The sequence below is a fragment of the Macaca fascicularis genome, chromosome 11 (assembly GCF_037993035.2).
Source record: "Macaca fascicularis isolate 582-1 chromosome 11, T2T-MFA8v1.1".
In the NCBI taxonomy this organism is placed as follows: Eukaryota; Metazoa; Chordata; class Mammalia; order Primates; family Cercopithecidae; genus Macaca; species Macaca fascicularis.
Window position 1 is genome coordinate 77,009,103 of NC_088385.1, and position 18,344 is coordinate 77,027,446.

Below are 18,344 nucleotides of genomic sequence, written 5' to 3' on the forward strand. Positions count from 1 at the left end.
CACTCTCTCTTATTAATGCCATCCACATCTGCTCAAAGTCATCACTCCAGTAATTTCTCTCTCTCCATCTTGTATCATCTGCATTTTCCTCTGAGCCATAATTTTTCCTGTCTTTAAAAAAAGCCTTCTGTCAACGCTATATTTTTTCAGCTATTACCATTTTTCACTTTTATGGCAAAACTTCTTGAAAATGATGACTGTACTTTGTCTCCAGTTTCTCTCTTCCTGTTCTCTTGTGAATCCAGTCTAGTTAGTACATTTATTTCACCAAAGCTATCTTGTGAAGTTTACCAAGTCGGTGATCTCCATGCTGCTAAATCCAAAGATTAATTCTCATCTTTTTTTTTTTTCTTTTTTTAATCAACAGCTTTTTGAAACAGTTGATTACATTCTTCCTTGAACCACTTATTCCAGTTAACTTTCAAGATATCTACCATACTCTCTTTGGTTTTCATCTCCCTCGCTGGCTGCTCCTTCTCTAAACCATGAACTAGACCATGTTATTTCCATTTATAATAGGAGGAAATTAAATCAGACAGAAGCTAAGCAACTTGTGTAAACATACGTACATTTCGGGCAGCAGGAAGACTAGAAACAACCCCTATTGTCTGAATTTCAGACCCCAGTTTTATTTAAGCCTAAATCAAATGAAGAGCTTTTAATTTTCAAGCCTGTGGTTCAGAAATTATTGAACTTTTGTCGTTTAAGATCAGTAGGATTCCCTTTATAGTATTCACTTCATTTGAAACTTTTAAGCTGCAGTAGAAGAAAATTTCTATGTCTCAAGATGGTGGGCCTTTTAGATAGACCTGACTCTCTACTTAGAGTAAATTCTGTGTATCAGATGTGTAGAATCCTCCTTGGAGTATGGATGAGAGAACTATTCAGTTGGGTTAAAAGTAGTACCACTATAGAAAATGGAAGACACATACAACATTGTTATAGAGTATTATGACAACCAGAGAGCAAATTCATTTCAATAGAATATTGTTAAGTTGTATTTGTTTTTCTTTGTAGATATAGGCAGCTTTTCATTTTACATGCTAATTATAGGTCTATGAAACCTATATTACTGAAATAGAGAAACTGTTCTTAGTTAATATGGCAATTTTCCTAGACCAGGTATGGTATTCTTGAGTTTTATTTATTTTTATTTTACTGAAATTCTTGAGTTTTATTTATATTTATTTCATCTGCCCATCAACTTAGAATTTTAAAAACATTTATCCATGTGATCAAGCAAAAAATTAGTTCATAAGGGCAAGGAAATATTTATGTGACTGCAGTCGACCTATTAAGAAAACGTTGCTTGACATAGTTCTAGAATTTGAGGAACCCTTATTTTAAAAATAATAGTTAAGTGCATTTACTGCACATTTTATTGAGCTCCAGTGAAATTGGTCACATCTTGTAGTTTGTCCTAATTAATAGCTACCCTAGAATGTAATGTCTTCTGTTAAAAAAAAAGAAAACCTGTTCAGCTGGTTCAGCTGTCTTAACCTGACGAAATTCATATTTTAACTTTGAGTGTGGTAATGACTACCCAATTACAGATATTTTAGATAACTATTTTCAGCCTTTAAAATATTTGGCCATTGTTTAAATACTATTGAGTAATGAAGTGGGTTGAGGGGGAACATGGGAAAAGTTTTTTAAAATGTTTAAAGAAAGGAAAAGTTAAGATTCATCTAAATCATTTTATTTTATAGCTTAGGAAACTAAGGCCAGAGAGAAGTAATTGGTCTATTTTTTGTGTTTATAATTTTGCCTTTTCCGCAATGTCATATTAATGGAATTGTTCAACTTGTGGCCTTTGGGGTCTGGTTTCTTTCCTGTAGCAAAAATGCACTTAAGATTCATCCATCTTGCATGAATTAACAGCTTCTTCCATTTTGTTGTTGAGAGTATTCTGTTGTGTAGATACTCTGTTTATCCGTTCACCTATTAAAGGACATCACATCTTCACTGAAATGAAGATACATGTACTGGTGTTGGTGTGAACATACATACATCTTCATACATGTACTGGTTTTGGTGTGAACCTGTTTTCAGTTTGTACTGGTAAATACTTAGGGGTATAGTTGCTGAGTTGTATGGTAAGCTTTTGTTTACCTTTATAAGAAATTGCCTAACCTCCTTCTAACATGGCTGTACTTACCTTCATTTTTGAAAGATATTTTAGCTGGGCTTAGAATTCTTTGTTGATAGTTTTCTTTTTTCTATACTTTAAATATATTGAACCACTGTCCTCTGATTTGCATTGTTTCTGATGAGAAGTCTGATGTCATTCCTACCTTTGTTACTCTATGTATTTTTTCCCCTGCTTTAAGATTCTTGTTTATTGCTGTTTTGTAGCAGTTTTACTCTGAGATGTTATGATCATGTGGTTTTGTTGTTGTTATTCTCTTTAGAGGTGGTGAATTTGGATCTGTGAGTTTATAGTGCTCATCAAATATATTAAAAAGAATTAGTTCCAGTTTCCCCTCCTTGTGCTTCAGCCTCAAAACTACAGGCAGTGAGCTGGGTGCACTATATTTGTTCCTTTTTCTTGATGATCTCTGTGCTGAGAAGATTGTTGTGTGATGTCTGGAAACCATTGTTTCATATATTTTGTCTAGTTTTCTGTTTATTTAAGGTAGAAGGGTAAACATAGCCTCTTTTTTTCATCATGAAATACACCCTTGCCTTATAGAAAATTTCATTGTAGTTTTGCAAATATTTGTCTTTTTTGAATTCTTGAATATTTATAGGACTTAGTGGGAGAACAGTGTATAAACCTTAATAAATTTTGGCACCTAGGGTGCATGCTCTCTCTCATGTTTGTTCCTTTTCACAGTCTGTCTCTTTGACTTATTGTACATCCTTTCATTTCCAATATGAAGGTTATCAACATAATTTATTGCTGAATATTTTTATTTAATATACTACGATGAAGATAGTGGTGATAGATGTTAACTTTTCATGTTTATTTGGAAGAAAATACAGTGTCTTCAGTCATTTTTCTCTGTATTAAAAGGAGATAATGATTCTTATTTCAGTATAGAATATTAGCTCCCACATTGATTAGAGTATGGTGGCTATGGATTGAAACTCCAGGCCATGAAATATTTCCAATTATCCCCAGAAGAGGAAACAAAGCAAATAATAAACAGATTTTCCCTTTATATGAAAATCCATAATTCTTCAAAGTGAACTTTTATCTGATAAATTCTTACAGATTAAATATTAATATGTATTGTTATGGTATTGGCATATAAAATTCAGTCCTTATCTTTGGTATATAATTAGGTTATGTTAAAGATGTATACAGCATTAGTGTATTGAAAATTACCTTACCTGATTGTAGATTTCCAACATTCTTTTGCTGACATTAATATAATTGAAGGTAATTCATAGACCTTAAATATTATATAAGAAGGAAAACATTTTATTCTGTAAGTACTGACTGAAATTTTGCTTTATTATCCGCTGAATTCAGAGTCACCATGTATATATTAATGGTAAAGCAAGTACTACTTTACAATTTAATATTATAAAACACTAATATTAAAACAGTTAATATTTGGAAGATGCATAATAAAATAATCTTGCTCTCTTTTTGTGACAATCGTGAAAATTTGAGTTGGAGCCAAATGTGCATCATTTAACAATTCCTGAATATCCAATTCACTTGGTAACTTTTCCTTATGAAAACCTCATTGCTTGCTAAATGATAAAGATTACATTTATAGTAGTAAATATGCTTTTAAAACTTTACTCCTTTGTTGTTTTTGAAAGAGACATATTTAATTCCAAAGGTACTTATAAATTTGGTAATCAGCAATTACAGTTTTGTCATACAGCCTGACATCTTGAAGTATTTCAGCTAAACGTACACTGTAAGATAGTCAGACTTAAGTAAAAATACACCTCCCACTACCTTTGTGATCAAACATAAAAGAGGAGCCAGAAGATAGGTTTTTGTCACCTGGGTTCTTTTTAAAACTTAAATTTAGTAATATTCATTTTTAATGATTTGTTTTTTTAAAAAAAAATGTTCTGCCCGTATAGATTGCTTTTTAGAGGTACTCCATATATATATGTACATGCGTGTTTGTTGGTTTTAATACTGATTCACTCTCCTTATAAATTATAGATTATATATTACCTCTTCACAAAATACGTTTGTTGATATTAAATAATTGTTCTGAATTTGAATATAATCTTTAGTGGCTAGCAAGATTATTAGTTCAGTAGGTATACATACTACTTCCTTAGGGAGAATGTTTAACCAAACTTAGCTAAGAGATGTCTGTCTTGAAAATGCATATTTACAAATTGTTTGTATACCCACCTTTGAATATTTGAACTCTCATTTTCAATATTCATTTTAAAGATAGCATTTCTTGTGGCTGTCACCTCAGCTTCAGTGATTTTTTTTTTTTTTTTTTTTTGTGGGAGGTGGTACCTCGAGTGCAAGTCATTTTGAACTTATTTATATCTCTGCAGTTTAAGAAATTAGCCCCATCATTTTTTCGCCCAATGTAAAAAAAGTGAATTCCCTATTGGAGTATGCGTGAAATTGGATGACTGAAAGACAAAAGCATCAATGGAAGTTGACATTTTTTGCTCTTCTTTTTGGAGTAAAGCTTAATAGAATATTGAGTTAGGTTTGTATCTCTTGAATATATGTTGCATTCCCATTTTGTTGTATGGGAATAAACCTACACAGAATGAATCAGTAGCTGTGTGAGTAACTTATATTTTCTATCTATCACCATATATATAATCATTTGGAGGGGAAGGATTTGTCATTAAATGATTGAATATGAATTGTATGTTTTTGAGATAACTGGAGAAGATAAATGTAAAAGAAAAAAATATCACTTGTGGGAGGGGTAAACTTTTTTGTCCATTTCATTTTTTATTCACTGTAAATTTCTCCCTTGTGTATGATGTCTGGCAGACAGTCTTAATTGAAGAAAGTAGAAGTGGGTAGGAAGAATGTTTCATATTTAATAATTTCTGTTGCAAATAAAGTATGCTAGTCTAGCCCACGAAAATGATTATGAGGAAGACTGGTTGGAGTATAGAACAATGACTTTTTTTTGTTTTCTGTGTATCATATTGAATATTTTTGCTGCTGTTGATATATTTATGTGTTAGTAATTTTGACGGCTTTTGGATAATTCCACTCTAGAGGGAGAAGTGGTGGGCGGTCCTTCCTGTGACACGACCCTTGAGTGACAGTTCTATTTGATTGCCTCCGGTACTGTGAGGAAAGGACACGACTCTATGGTGAGGACTGATGGACATACATTATCTGAGAAAAGAAACTACCAGGTAAGACCAGTCTTTTTTCTTTTTTCTCTATCGGTCTTGTAGCTATTTTGAAACTGTTTAAATGTGTTATATGTAATTGGAACCAGCAAATTCGATACACCTTAATTTGAAAATTTGGGTTTATAATTTTAAATTAAGTACTGGATTTGATAGTTGAAACAGTTGGGAACACTTTTCAAAATAAAGCATATTCATAATGTATATTCTTTTAGTGTGTCAAATCAGGTTTTCTGAGATGTTTGTCAAAACTTAGATTATATGATATACAAGTTATGACTTCATAACTGGATTCAAAGCTAGTAAAAACGAAAGTGTTGATTTCTTATTATTCCTGGAAGACTAAACCCTAAGTCTTGTGCTATATTTTGGATAACAAAGTATATGTCCCAGAAATGTAGACAAAAGTGAGTATAGAGGAAATAGAAATGAGAAACCCAGGGTGCTCAGAGACCCAAATTCTATTGAATTTGTTATTAGTTTGCTGTCCTTAAAATGCTAGATTCTTGTTTTCTCATTTAATAAAGTGGTTAATCATATCCATTCCTTATTCAGTGTGTAGGAAGGCTGAAAGAATAGTGGAAATGTAACATTGCTATTTCTGAACTTTGAAAAGAAGGTGAATTTTAAAGATTGTGCTATTAGACAGTGATTTAAAGAAAATCAACATATTTGAATTTAGTTTTTTAAAGGAAATATCCTTTATTCATTTGATAGTGATCTGTTACCACATTTATTTAGTTATCCGGAATACAGAATACTTTAAAGCTTGAGTACAAATAAACTTTTAGACTTCCTGCACAGATATGTGTCCAACCTCTCGACCTCCCACACTTCCTTTCACTCATCAGTTCATTCTCTCTAGGTTGTGAAGGCAACTAGTATGATAGCAGCAGCTTTGGTTAACCGTTTATCTGCTAACCATTTATTTTAGCCCAGCTAATCTTTCCTTCCCTCAAATTGGAAAAGTGAGCAGTGGAGCAAATTGTAAATTAGTCTTTTTGGTGTATCGTATAACAAAGAGCCTTTGACTAGAAGATCTGGGTTCTGGTTTAGGCACTGTTCCTAATTAAAAATAATGTCATCTTTAACCTTTCTAGAATTTTTTTCTAACTTGGTGTCTAAAGTTTCTTGCCAGATCTTTATGATTTTAATAAGCCAGAGAAAACTGAGGCTATGCTGAATCAGTTTTCTCTGTAAGCTTTCTTCTGAGTTGTCCTCATAGACTTGACCAACATAGCCTTTGCTAATTATTTGTACTCAGGTGTAGCTCCTGCTTCCCAACCGCTTCCAATTACCTTGACTTATAAGATTTTAATTGGTCACACTTCTTGGACTTCTGCATCTTTTGGTAGGTTCTGCCAAATTATTTTAAGAATTTTGTGATTCTGAATTATGTAGCTTTTCAGTGCTCATAATCCAGTTTGTAAAGTGTGAATGTAGAATTTTTATGTAATTACACACTGTAGTTAATTTGTCTCATGGAACCATATTAATATAGAATTCCAAAATTTATAGTTAAGAAAGAAAACAGAATTAGGTTGTATACATGAAGACATCTGCTTATTCTTGCTCATTCTACACTAAAAATACTCCATTGTTCCAGTCACATTATTTACAAATAATCCAGGTTTTTTAGCATACCTGGAAAACGCATTTTTGGTTATGATTTTGCTGCCTCAAAATGTCGTCCCTTTTCTCTCTTCGTTTATTGATACATAGTTGTACATATTTATGAGGTACGTGTGGTATTTTGTCACATGTATAGAATGTGTATATAAGAATGTATGGGAAATTCAAAGGAATGTTCATCACTAAAGTAACATTTGTATTTGTACTGGTAGTCTAAGAATTTTTATATTCTTAATATATTCATCATAATACCTAACAGGAAATTCTGTTTCTATACATGTGCTTTTCAGAGTAGGGTTCAAAAATAAAATAATTTTACAATCCAGCTTTAAACAGCTGTTTCCAAGGATACTTCAATATGCATTTAGCATCACTAAGTAAAAACAAAAGAGAAAAGGGACATAGAGGGATAAATTCTAGTGTTCCGTAGCAGAGTAGGGTGACTATAATTAACAAGGTATTGTATATTTCAAAATAGCTAGAAGAGAGAACTTAAATCTTCCGAATTGATAAAAATGATTTTGGATTTTTAAAAATTCTATTTTGGAGGAAATTTATTTATTTTCCAAGGATAAAGTAGAATTTTGTTGTGTCTATGTTTATAACCATTTTCATTTATCTTTGAGGGCTTTTGCTTTTGAGAGATACTTTGTATTTATTCGAACATTCTGATAATAGGCTAATACTCCAGAGTTTAACAAGAATTTTTGTAACATTTCTCCAGGTCTCATTTCCTTACGGACCTGATTAAAGCCTTAGGAATTTAGTTTAGGAAGGTACATTCCCTCGGCTATGTGCTAAAGACAGTGACTTTTAAATGGGCATGGTTTGAAGTATTGATTTTTATGGTGGTATCTACTTTGTGTGTTTCCTTTCTTACTATAAATTTAAGCCCAGTTAGGTATTCAGAGTTTGAATACAGTAGTTGAAGTTTATTTGCAGAGATAGACTTGCATATTAGTTCAGATAAAACAATTTATTTATATGGCTCACGGTTCATTTTTGGATTGTCAAGGTTTTTCCAAGGAAATGCACCTTCAGTTTTTGTAAGCATTTTCTTATCTTCCTCTAATTTAGACTAACTTACCCTAACTATGAGCATGCGCATGCACAAATATAAACCATCTTAATTACCAATGTAACTAATCAATGGCTTTCCCTTTTTTGTTTTTTTTTTGGGGGGGGGTTGTTGTTGTTATGAGACGGACTCTCACTCTGTCGCCCAGGCTGGAGTGCAGTGGTGCACTCACTGCAATCTCCGCCTCTTGGGTTCAAGCTATTCTCCTGCCTCAGCCTCCTGAGTAGCTGGATTACAGGTGCGCGCCACCACGCCCAGCTAATTTTTGTATTTTTAGTAGAGATGGAGTTTCACCATGTTGGTCAAGCTGGCTTCGAACTCCTGACCTCGTAATCTGTCCGCCTCGGCCTCTGGAAGTGCTGGGATTACAGGTGTGAGCCACCCTGCCTGACCCTGCTTTCCCTTTGTTAGGTAGCGTATTCAAGCTTCTAAACATTACATTTAGACTTCCCACATTCTGGCCTTCTTAACATACATTTACCTTTCCAGTATCTGTCCTGTTACTCTTTGTAGTAGATTTTCCCATTTAGTGATACAACACTACTTTTAATCTCCCTGCCATGCAGTTTTAAATCCACAAGGGTTTACTTATATTGGTTATTTTCATGTAATGCCTCACCTTTGTTCACATGATTCAAGAATTAAGTGTCAGTTTTTCCAGACGTCACCCTATGGTAGACTCAGTGTTCCTTTCCCTTTCTTTCATAGCCTTTAACATACTTCTAGTTTAGAGTTTACCATAATACATTGTAGTTGTGGTTATTTGTCCTTGTCTTCCTGTAGACTTGTGCAGTCCAGTGCCATAGGCACTAGTCACAAGTAGCTATTTAAATTTAAACTCATTTAAATTAAATAAACTTGAAAGTTCATTGGTCACATTAACCACATTTCAAATGCTCAGTGGCTACATGCTGCTAATGGCTACTGTATTGAACAGTGCAGGTACAGAACATTTCCATCATTGCAGAAAATCGAATTCGATAATACTGCTGTATCTATTAAGCTTCTTGAAAACTGGGACCGTATCTATTTATTTTGGTACTGCCAATACCTAGCTTGGTGCCTGGTATGTAGCTAGGTGTTCAGTGCATATTGTTCCAATAAAATTAAACAAAACAGTGAAAGAAGGGAAAGGAAGAAATGGAAAGTATACCATTGTAAGTGGTATGGAAAAATAGAGGTATTTTCAAGATATTTAGATGTTACTTTGAGTGGAACTTTTCAATATGAGGTCATTGGTCACATCATATGCTAGCTCATTCAGTGCATTATCTACAAACTGGGTCTAATGCATCCTAGTCCATAGGTTTCTGAAGAATGATTCATAACCTAAAACACTGTATTTTTGTGGACTATAGTATGTCAGAGAACTGTAACAATGATTGTATTGCCGTTTTCTTCCCCAACATTAAATACCTTACTTCCTTTTTATTAACTTTAAAAATCACAGATGCCCATTACCAAAACGTTGAAGAAAAATACGGAATATAAAGTAACAATGAGAAAGCTTGCCTTGACAACTTTACTCTTAAGAGTTTGTTGTGTACCTTTTCAGATCTTTACTAGTGACTATATAGTGTAGCTGTGATTCATCGTCTTTGTCTTTAACAAATGTGTATTTTCCTGCATTGTACTTAATGGAGCTGTTTCCGTTTCCCATTCTTTCCTCTGCCCTCTTCCCCAGAAGTAATCAGCAGTTTTAATTTTGTGTTTCATTCTTTATATTTTTATAACTTTATTACATATATGTGTTTCAGTATATTGAGGTACATCTTTTTATGTATTGTGTGGCAATTTTTTGGAAAGTGGTGCCCCATATTTTATTATTTTGAGTAGGAAAAATCATAATGAATTTTCAACCCACTCAAGACCCTAAACAATTTCTTAGATATAGCTAAAGTACTCAACACCTACTTGACAATTCACCAAGGATTTCTCCATAATACAGAGTATTTAAAATACAAGCTACTTAATATAAACAGAAACAAATGAATCACTAAGTATATTTCCATTTAGTATGTGCTGTATTCAGATCATTTTTCTTTTATACTGCAATAAAAATGTAATTGTAAATAAACAATTAAATGTATTTCCTTTCTTTTATTGTGAGTGGCACATTATTGAACATTTTTTTCTCCCTGAAGTTCAGGATGCATCTTACACCTTATGGTGACTTCAAGTCATGGTTGTGACAAACAGTACCAGCACCAAAGCATCTTAGAATCTATGATATATAGTATATTAGAGATATATAATGAATATAAAGAACACTTAATGAAATAAAATCATAGCTGAGTGTAGTGCTGTGCACCTGTAGTCCTAGCTACTGTAGAGGGTGATGTGGGAGAATAGCTTGAGCCCCAGAGTTTGAGGCTGCAGTAGGCTATCATCACACCACTGCACTCCAGCCTGTGTGACAGAGCAAAACCTTCTCAGTCAGTTGGTCGATCGATCAGTCGATTGATGGATCGATAGATGGATAGAATTTTATTAAATTAATACTTAATTGAAAATTTGTCAGATCTGGTACCCAGAGAAGAAAAATTGAGTTTTTAGTTATTACTGTGGCTTGGTGTTGGGTGAAGATGAATAAGAGCAACCTAATGACAGAAAGTTTTAAAAAAGGAAAAAAGCCTGAATCCAGTGAATTGGTTCAGTTTTCTCTTCTTTGCTCTTGAAAGTCTTGCAACCAGATGGCTGTGATATGTTATCACTAGCCAGAGAAAGGGATAGAAAAAACTCACATAGATGACTTTTTATGTGCCCTTTACTTGCATTTGTACAGCTGCTTAAGATGAAGTTGCTCTTATAATTAAATTTTTGATTGTGAAAGCTCTGTTCATGTCATGATCACATGATTAGCAACAGAAGTCACTTTGACTCCGTGATGTAAAAATTTTTTTTTTTGAAATGGAGTTTCTCTCTTGTTGCTCAGGCTGGAGTGCAATGATGTGATCGCTTCAGTGCTCACCGCAACCTCCGCCTCCCAGGTTCAGGTGATTCTCCTGCCTCAGCCTCCTGAGTAGCTGGGATTACAGGCATGTGCCACCACGCCCAGCTAATTTTGCATTTTTTTTTTTTTAGTAGAGACAGGGTTTCTCCATGTTGGTCAGGCTGGTCTTGAACTCCTGACCTCAGGGGATCCATCTGCCTCAGCCTCCCAAATTGCTGGGATTACAGGTGTGAGCCACTGCACCCACCTTTTTTTTTTTTTTTTTTTTTTTGAGACAGGGTCTCTCTCACCCAGGCTGGAGTGCAGTGGCACCATCTTCACTCACTGCAGCCTCTGCCACCTGAGTTCAAGCAATTTTCATGCCTCAACCTCCCAAGTAGTTAGAACTACCTACACGCACCACCATATCCGACTAATTTTTGTATTTTCAGTAGATACAGGATTTCACTATGTGGGCCACACTAGTCTCGAACTCCTGACCTCAGGTGATCTGCCTGTCTTGGCCTCCCCAAAGTTTTGGGATTATAGGCATGAGCCACTGTACTGGCCTAATCTAAATTTTTTAATTTGACCTTTTTTTTTTTCCTGGTGTTCATGGCTTCTCTTTGACCTCTTTCTCAGGCCAACCAGTAATGTCAAATCAAGTTAAATGAATTCCCAAGTTCCTCATTGGTTGGCTCATTGCTGTGTGATGCTAAATGTTAACCTTTCTTTGAATTTATTATATATTCTGATACTTTTTTTATTATCATCTGAAATCATCAAATAAGGTGACATTTGTTTTCCAAAACGTAAGTTTCACTAAGACACCTGGTTTATGGCACCCTTAGTGAATTGGTAATTTTTTCATAGTGCCCTTGGGCCAAAAGAAACTCTGCTAAGTAAGTAATTAGGTCCAAATCACTTATATTCACATGATTATCTGATAGATATTGCTGTATTTCCTAAGAAGATATAAAATATCTAGTAGCACCCCTGTGTGTTCACTCTGGTGTTCCTTTTGGCAATGTATGCCTTAGACTTTGTATATGAAATATGAAATGTTCTCTTTCAAAAAAATACATTTAAGTGGTTTGCCTTAATCGTAAATATGAAATGTGTACTCGTTAAATCAAAAGTTAAGGCATTAATGCAGATATTTCTGTGAATCAGAGAAAATACAGAAGCAAGCAAAGTTATCTTTTAAGAGGTAATTCTTAGGTCTTGTGTGGAGTCTAGGATGATAGCATTGATGGTGGCAGGTTTAGTTTTTTTTTTTAATCTTTCTGAATTTCCACATAAAAATAGAACCAACTAGACAGCAAAACTAAAACTCATGAAAACATTTATAACAAAACTTGTTGACTAAGTGTCCCCATGAACCCCAATACAAGCAGGTGAGAACTAAGAAAAAGACCTACAGTTACCAGTTTTTATGTATAAAAAAGAGAGACATTGGGATGTCTGATGGACCTGAGAATGGAAGCACCCAAAGTAGTCAACAAGTATTCACTGGTAAGTACGATTAGCCAGTTTGAAATTGGGAGAGATTTTGTCAGCTTCATAAGGTGAGTGTGAGGGACCCATGGTAAGGCTAGTGATTGGAGCAGCATAGCTCTGTGACCTCCTGAGAATGACCCACCAGTGTGTCCTTCTAGGATTCCACTGAGGAGAGGAATTAAAATTGTGCAGGAAGGGGACAACAGAGACATTGGAAAGAGAAGGTCCAGACAAAAATGGGAGAGGGGAACAGAACCAGGAAATCTCAGTAAATAAGCGATCGTGTTTTCAAACACTATGTGAAAATAACAGAGGAGAGAACTTTATGAAGTTAGAGAAGTTTATCTGAACAAAGCAGTATTCTAAAAATTCAGGAAGATTCAATTCCTAAGAGGTCTTCTAGAAATATGTTTGGGAGTGTTTATACCAATTTTGAACCTCCTCAGTACTCATATTCATCTGACATTTGATAATTTCAGAATTAAAATTTTTTCCATCTGTTGAGGTTGTGTTTGATATATTGAGATACTCTTCTTCATAGTCTTTTAAAAAAGATTTTTTGTTTTGTCTTCCATATTTAGTCTACCTGAAATTGATTTTTGTACATGGTGATAGGAGTACAGTTTCCTTTCCTCTGCACCTAAATTATCATATTAGCATTGTGTACCAATTTGTTCTACCCTCCTTAACTATTCAGCAGTGCTAGCTCTGTTGTAAATCAAGTTTCTCTTTATATGCATGTATTTCTTATGTTTCTGTTACCTTGATGTGTTTGTCTGTGCCTGTACCAATATCATGTTTTCTTAAATACTAAAGCTTTGTGTTAAATCTTCGTGTCTGTCTGTCTACCCTTTTCTTCATAAGAGTCTTGACTTGGTCTTTTACTCTATGACAAATTTAAAATATTCATGAAAATGCTCCCCTCCAACAACAAAAAGAAGTATTGAGTTTGTAAGTGGAATTGCATTGACTTTAGTTTTCTTTGCGGAAGAATCGATAAGTATATGATATTCTTCCTAACCCGGAATTTATATATTGAGTTCTTTCGTATTTTCTCTCAAAGTTTTATATTTTTTTCATAAGGGACTTAGAAATCTTTAGTCTGATTTATGACTACTTTTGTTGCTTTTCTTGGTTGTAAATTTAAAAAATATTTTTAGTTATAGGTGTTATTGAAATATAGTTGATTTTTAAAATTGATTTTTGTATCAATGTGGCTAAACATTTTAATTTTTATAATTTATGTGTAGGCTTTGGGGGGGTTCATGTAATTAAACACATCATTAGGAAATGACAGTTTTGAAATTGTCACCGGTTTTGAAGTTGTCATCATTAAATAATGTTTGATACAGGATTTTTTTAATAGATATACTTTGTCAGGGTAAAGAAATTGTTCATGATGCTACCTTATATATTTTTTCCTCTGTAGCATCTTTTTTCTTCTTAAGGTTGTTTACTATGTGCCTTTTCCCCTTATTTGGTCAGACTTGCTAGTGATTTGTCAGTTTTACTAGGAGTCAAATTTTAGCCTTTTTTATTTCTAAAATTTAGTTTTGTTTTTTATTCATCAGTGTTCTTTAATGTTTTCCTTTCACTTCTTAGAGTTTGTTATACTGTTCTTTAATCTTATGTTTTTAATTTTCCGGGTAATTAACTTACCAGGTTCATCTAGTTATCTTTTTGTTGCTGGTTTCTCATGTAATTTCATTTTGGTTCAAGAACGTGGTCTGTATGATACAATTATTTGTTTACGTGTTTGAACAAAATGTATATTAACCAAATTGGCAGGTGTATTGCTTTGCTTCTCTCCATTAGATCAACTTTGTTAATCTTATTATGTATATCTTACGTATCCATATAATAATTTATCCCTTTGTTTAGATCTGGATTCCAATATATCTTATTTCTTTAATTATTTTATACATTTTTGTGTTTAGCGTGTGATAAATCCAACAATTGGAAGTTGTCACAGATTGTGCTAATGTTTTTGTTTCTGCTGGTTCTCATTGTGCTTTGTTTCCTTGTGTGTGTATTAAGCTATCATTTCATGTTTCTTAGAACTCTGGGAATTCTTTGAGGACTAGGTAGAAGGGGACATTTCTCCCAAGGGGATTTTCACTTGTTTTTGCTAAGCCCCTAAGGCACTACCAATGCAGAACCAATTCCAAATAAAATATTAGCTTGAGTTTGCAGTCCACATAGGTAATGTGAATTCATGCTTGCTTGTGGCTATAAATTTTCAGAGCATTCCGTCACCACTTTTTGCTTGCCATAAATACCAGGAACAAAGATTTTTGCTGTATTCTTTACTAAGGGGTTATTACAATTACGGTGTAGCTCTTTTTTTTTTTTTTTTTTGAGGTAGAGTTTCACTCGTCGCCCAGGCTGGAGTGCAATGGTGCAATCTTGGCTCACTGCAACCTCTGCCTCCCTGGTTCAAGTGATTCTCCTGCCTCAGCCTCCCGAGTAGCTGGGATTACAGGCGCCTGCCACCACATCCGGCTAAGTTTTTTTGTATTTTTAGTATAGATGGGGTTTCACCACATTGGCCAGGCTAGTCTCGAACTCCTGACCTCAGGTGATCCATCCACCTCGGCCTGGGATTACAGTGCTGGGATTACAGGCATGGGCCACTGCTCCCAGCCATGGTGTAACATTTTAAGGTACCTGATTTATAAAAAGATTTTTTAAATAGCTTCTCCTTTAGGGGGATATAAGCTTGTGGCTTCTCTGGAATTCTAGCTTTTACTCTTGTTTCAGGGTGCTGAATTTCCCTTCCTCCCTTCCAGGTTCAGCTGTACACTTAAAAATGTAACCTCTGTTAGTGTTTATTTTGTTCATTACTATATCCTCGCCTGAGAATAGTGTCTGGCATGTAGTAAGTATTGTTGATTGGATAAAGTTAATATTTTATGGAGCAATTTTAGTTGTTATTTAGTGGAGCGTTCTGGGTTCTTAGTAGTACTACCAAAAAACATCTATTTTAATTATTCTTTAGATCTCAGCTGAAATCTCACTTTCTAAGGGAAACATTTTCTGCTTAGACTTCTGTTATATTTTCTCGTGGTTCATGGTAATTTTAGGGGTGGTGGTAATGTTATTTCTGCTTTTTATTATCATTCATAATTGAATAGGTTTGTTGACTCATTTTCTTCCCATCTTTTCCTTTCTCTTTTTACTTCTTATCCCTTTCTTCTCTCCTTTCCCTTCTTTTGTTTAATTCCCTCCCTTGCCCTGCTTTCTTTATTTTCTTGCTCACTTCTCTTCTTTTTTTCTTCCCTTCTTCATAATATTTTTCTTCTGCCTAAAGGATTAAAAATTTTTTTCCTAAGGCATTTCTAGTGGTAATGAATTCTTTTAGGTTTTGTTTGAAAAGTCTTTATTTCACCTTTATTTGTAAATATACTTTCACTGAGTCTGAAGTTCAAAATTGACAGGTTTTTTGCTTTTAGAATTTTTTAAATGGTGCTTCACTATCTTATTTCCATGAAAAGTCTGCTGTCATTCTTATCTTTAGTCTTTTGTATATAATATACCTTTTTCCCTCTGGCTAATACTAAGATTTTTAAATTTGTCACTTATTTTACACAGCTTTGTTAAGGTCTATGTCGGTATAATTTTTTCATGAGTCTTATGCATGGGATTTGTTGAGCATCTTGAATTTGTATGTTTATACAAATTTAGGAATTTTTTTCATCCATTATTTATTTGAATATATTATCCGTCTTCAATGTCCTTTGAGGACTCCAATTACACATATATCAACTTGCCTGGAGTTGTCCCATAGCTTACTGATACTTTGTTCATTTTTTTTTTCTTTTTTTCTCACCATGTTTTAGTTAGGATAAAATATTACTATGTTTTTAAGTTTGCTAATCTTTTCTTCGGCATGCCAATTATTCTGCCTTCTTTTACATACAAAATGTAATTATAACTCTTTGAATATCATTGTGTACTAATTCTGTTACTCATGTTTCCTGGTAGAAACTATGTCTGTTTCTATTGAGTGTTGGGTTTTTTTTCCCTCCTCATTGCCTGTTCTCTTTTACTGCTTCTTTGTATGGCTGGTGATTTTTGCTTAGATGCCAGTCTTTGGAAACTTTATCTTGTTGGCTGCTATATAATGTTTGTATTTGTGTTAATATTCCTTAGATTTCTTGTGGTTGCAGTTACTAATAATAGAAACCATTTGATCTTTGAGACATCCTTTTCTTTTCTTTTTTTTTTTTTTTTTAGGTCTTGTTTAACAGAACCAGAGTAGTCTTTAGGGTTAATTTTCTTTCAAGTACTTAAACAATTCTTTTCTGAATTATGTAAATTATGTTTTTCTACTCTGGCTGGTAGGAAAATAAATGATTTCCAGCCCTGTCTGGGCCGTGGGGATTGTTTTCTGTTTCTTTCAGGTGGCTTTTTTTTTTTTTTTTTTAGTTTCTGGTAGTTTCCTTACATGCATGTGCTAATCAGTACTTAGCTGAAGACTCAGAGGGACCCTCTGCATATTTTCAGAACTCTTTCTCTGTGCCACTCTCTCTCGTCTAGTGTCCCAGCCTGTTCATTCTGGCTGCCTTTAATTACCCAGACTCTCTTCTCCACTTCCTCAGTTCACAAAGATTGCTGGGCTCCACCAATCTGGAATCCTTCTCCCTTACTGCAGACTGAAAACTCTTCCGGTCTTATAAGCAAGGGTAGTTGTTGAGCCTTCATTGATTCTTTCTCTTGTCTCAGGGATTGTTGTCCTGCACGGCCTAATATCCTGTGTCTAAAATCCATTGTTTAATATATTTTGTCCATTTCCAAGTTGTTTTAGGTGGGCTACTGCTACAACTAGTACTACCACTACTCTTTCTTGGTTGGAAGTGAAAATCTTAATGTTTCATTTTTTCGAAGTATTTTTTCTTATTAAAAATTTTTTTATAGAGACAAGGTCTCACTATATCTTAAATTTTTTATAGAGACAAGGTCTCACTATGTCAGACTTGTCTTAAATTCCTGGTGTCAAGTGATCCTCCCACCTTAGCCTCTCAAGATGCTGGGATTACAGGTGTGAGCCACGGCACCCCTATTTCATTTTTAAAAACTGTATTTTGGTGGAGAAGATGAATGAAAACCATTCCTGATAAAGAGAATAAGCTTTTGTGTCAATATTCAGACAAGGCTTGGAAACTTTCTGTTGTATAAAATACTATATAGTGTGCAATATACACAAATTTCGGACCATTTCTCAGCACTTAAGGTCATTTAGAAAGAAATATACAACAGTACAGGTCAGTAAATGAATTCCAGTTCTTACGTAGAATTGTCACAGTCCTGAGTCAATTTAACTTAAAAGTTGAACTGTTTGCCCTGAATTTCCTGATTCCCTTAAGAATCCAGGAGGCTCATAGGTACAGTGGTCATTCATTTTCTCAGCTGTGAGGTAAAAATTTTACTAATTAGCGTTTCTTTAAAAAATCTGTGTTGTATAGCATAAAATAGTATATTATCTCTGTATTATTTTATCTGGATCAGTAAATTAAAGACAGTATAACAAATGTGCTAATTTTTATATGATTTTTGAAGATGTTTTCAAGGATTTTTGAAAATTTGAAGAAAACATCTTCAATTTTTGAAGGTGTTTTCAAGGAAAAAGGAAACACCCTTATTAGGGCCAAAAATGCTAAGAGCACATGAAATTTTACACCTATTCTTTTCTACCAAGGCACTTTTCTAAAGGCACTGTGATAAAGCTAAAACAAATGTGCTTGGTGGAGTGAAGAGCCTTTAGTTTGAGCCACTAGTCTTCACCTTCTACCTGAATCACTTGGGTCCATTTATGTAAAGTCTTTGACACTGTGGGCATAGTTAACAGTGAAATCTTTAAAAGATTTGGTTTGCTTTGTTAAA

General features: G+C 34.0%; 1 protein-coding gene across 15 annotated transcripts in view; it reads left to right on the top strand.

Moving 5' to 3' along the window:
- Positions 1 to 18,344, top strand: part of CNOT2 (CCR4-NOT transcription complex subunit 2) — a 109,463-nt gene that overhangs the window by 32,689 nt on the left and 58,430 nt on the right. For 12 of the 15 annotated variants that reach the window (XM_074007407.1, XM_015431197.3, XM_074007411.1 and 9 more), the window contains exon 2: positions 5,180 to 5,322. The exons of 2 other annotated variants lie outside the window; for them this stretch is intronic. Coding sequence is in view for 4 of the 13 variants with exons in the window: in XM_015431197.3 (XP_015286683.1) it covers positions 5,275 to 5,322 (48 nt within the window). In the remaining 9 variants the exon portion in view is untranslated. Of the gene's footprint in view, positions 1 to 5,178; positions 5,323 to 18,344 lie in introns of those variants that run through there. One more of the 15 variants, XM_074007415.1, reaches the window with a different exon arrangement.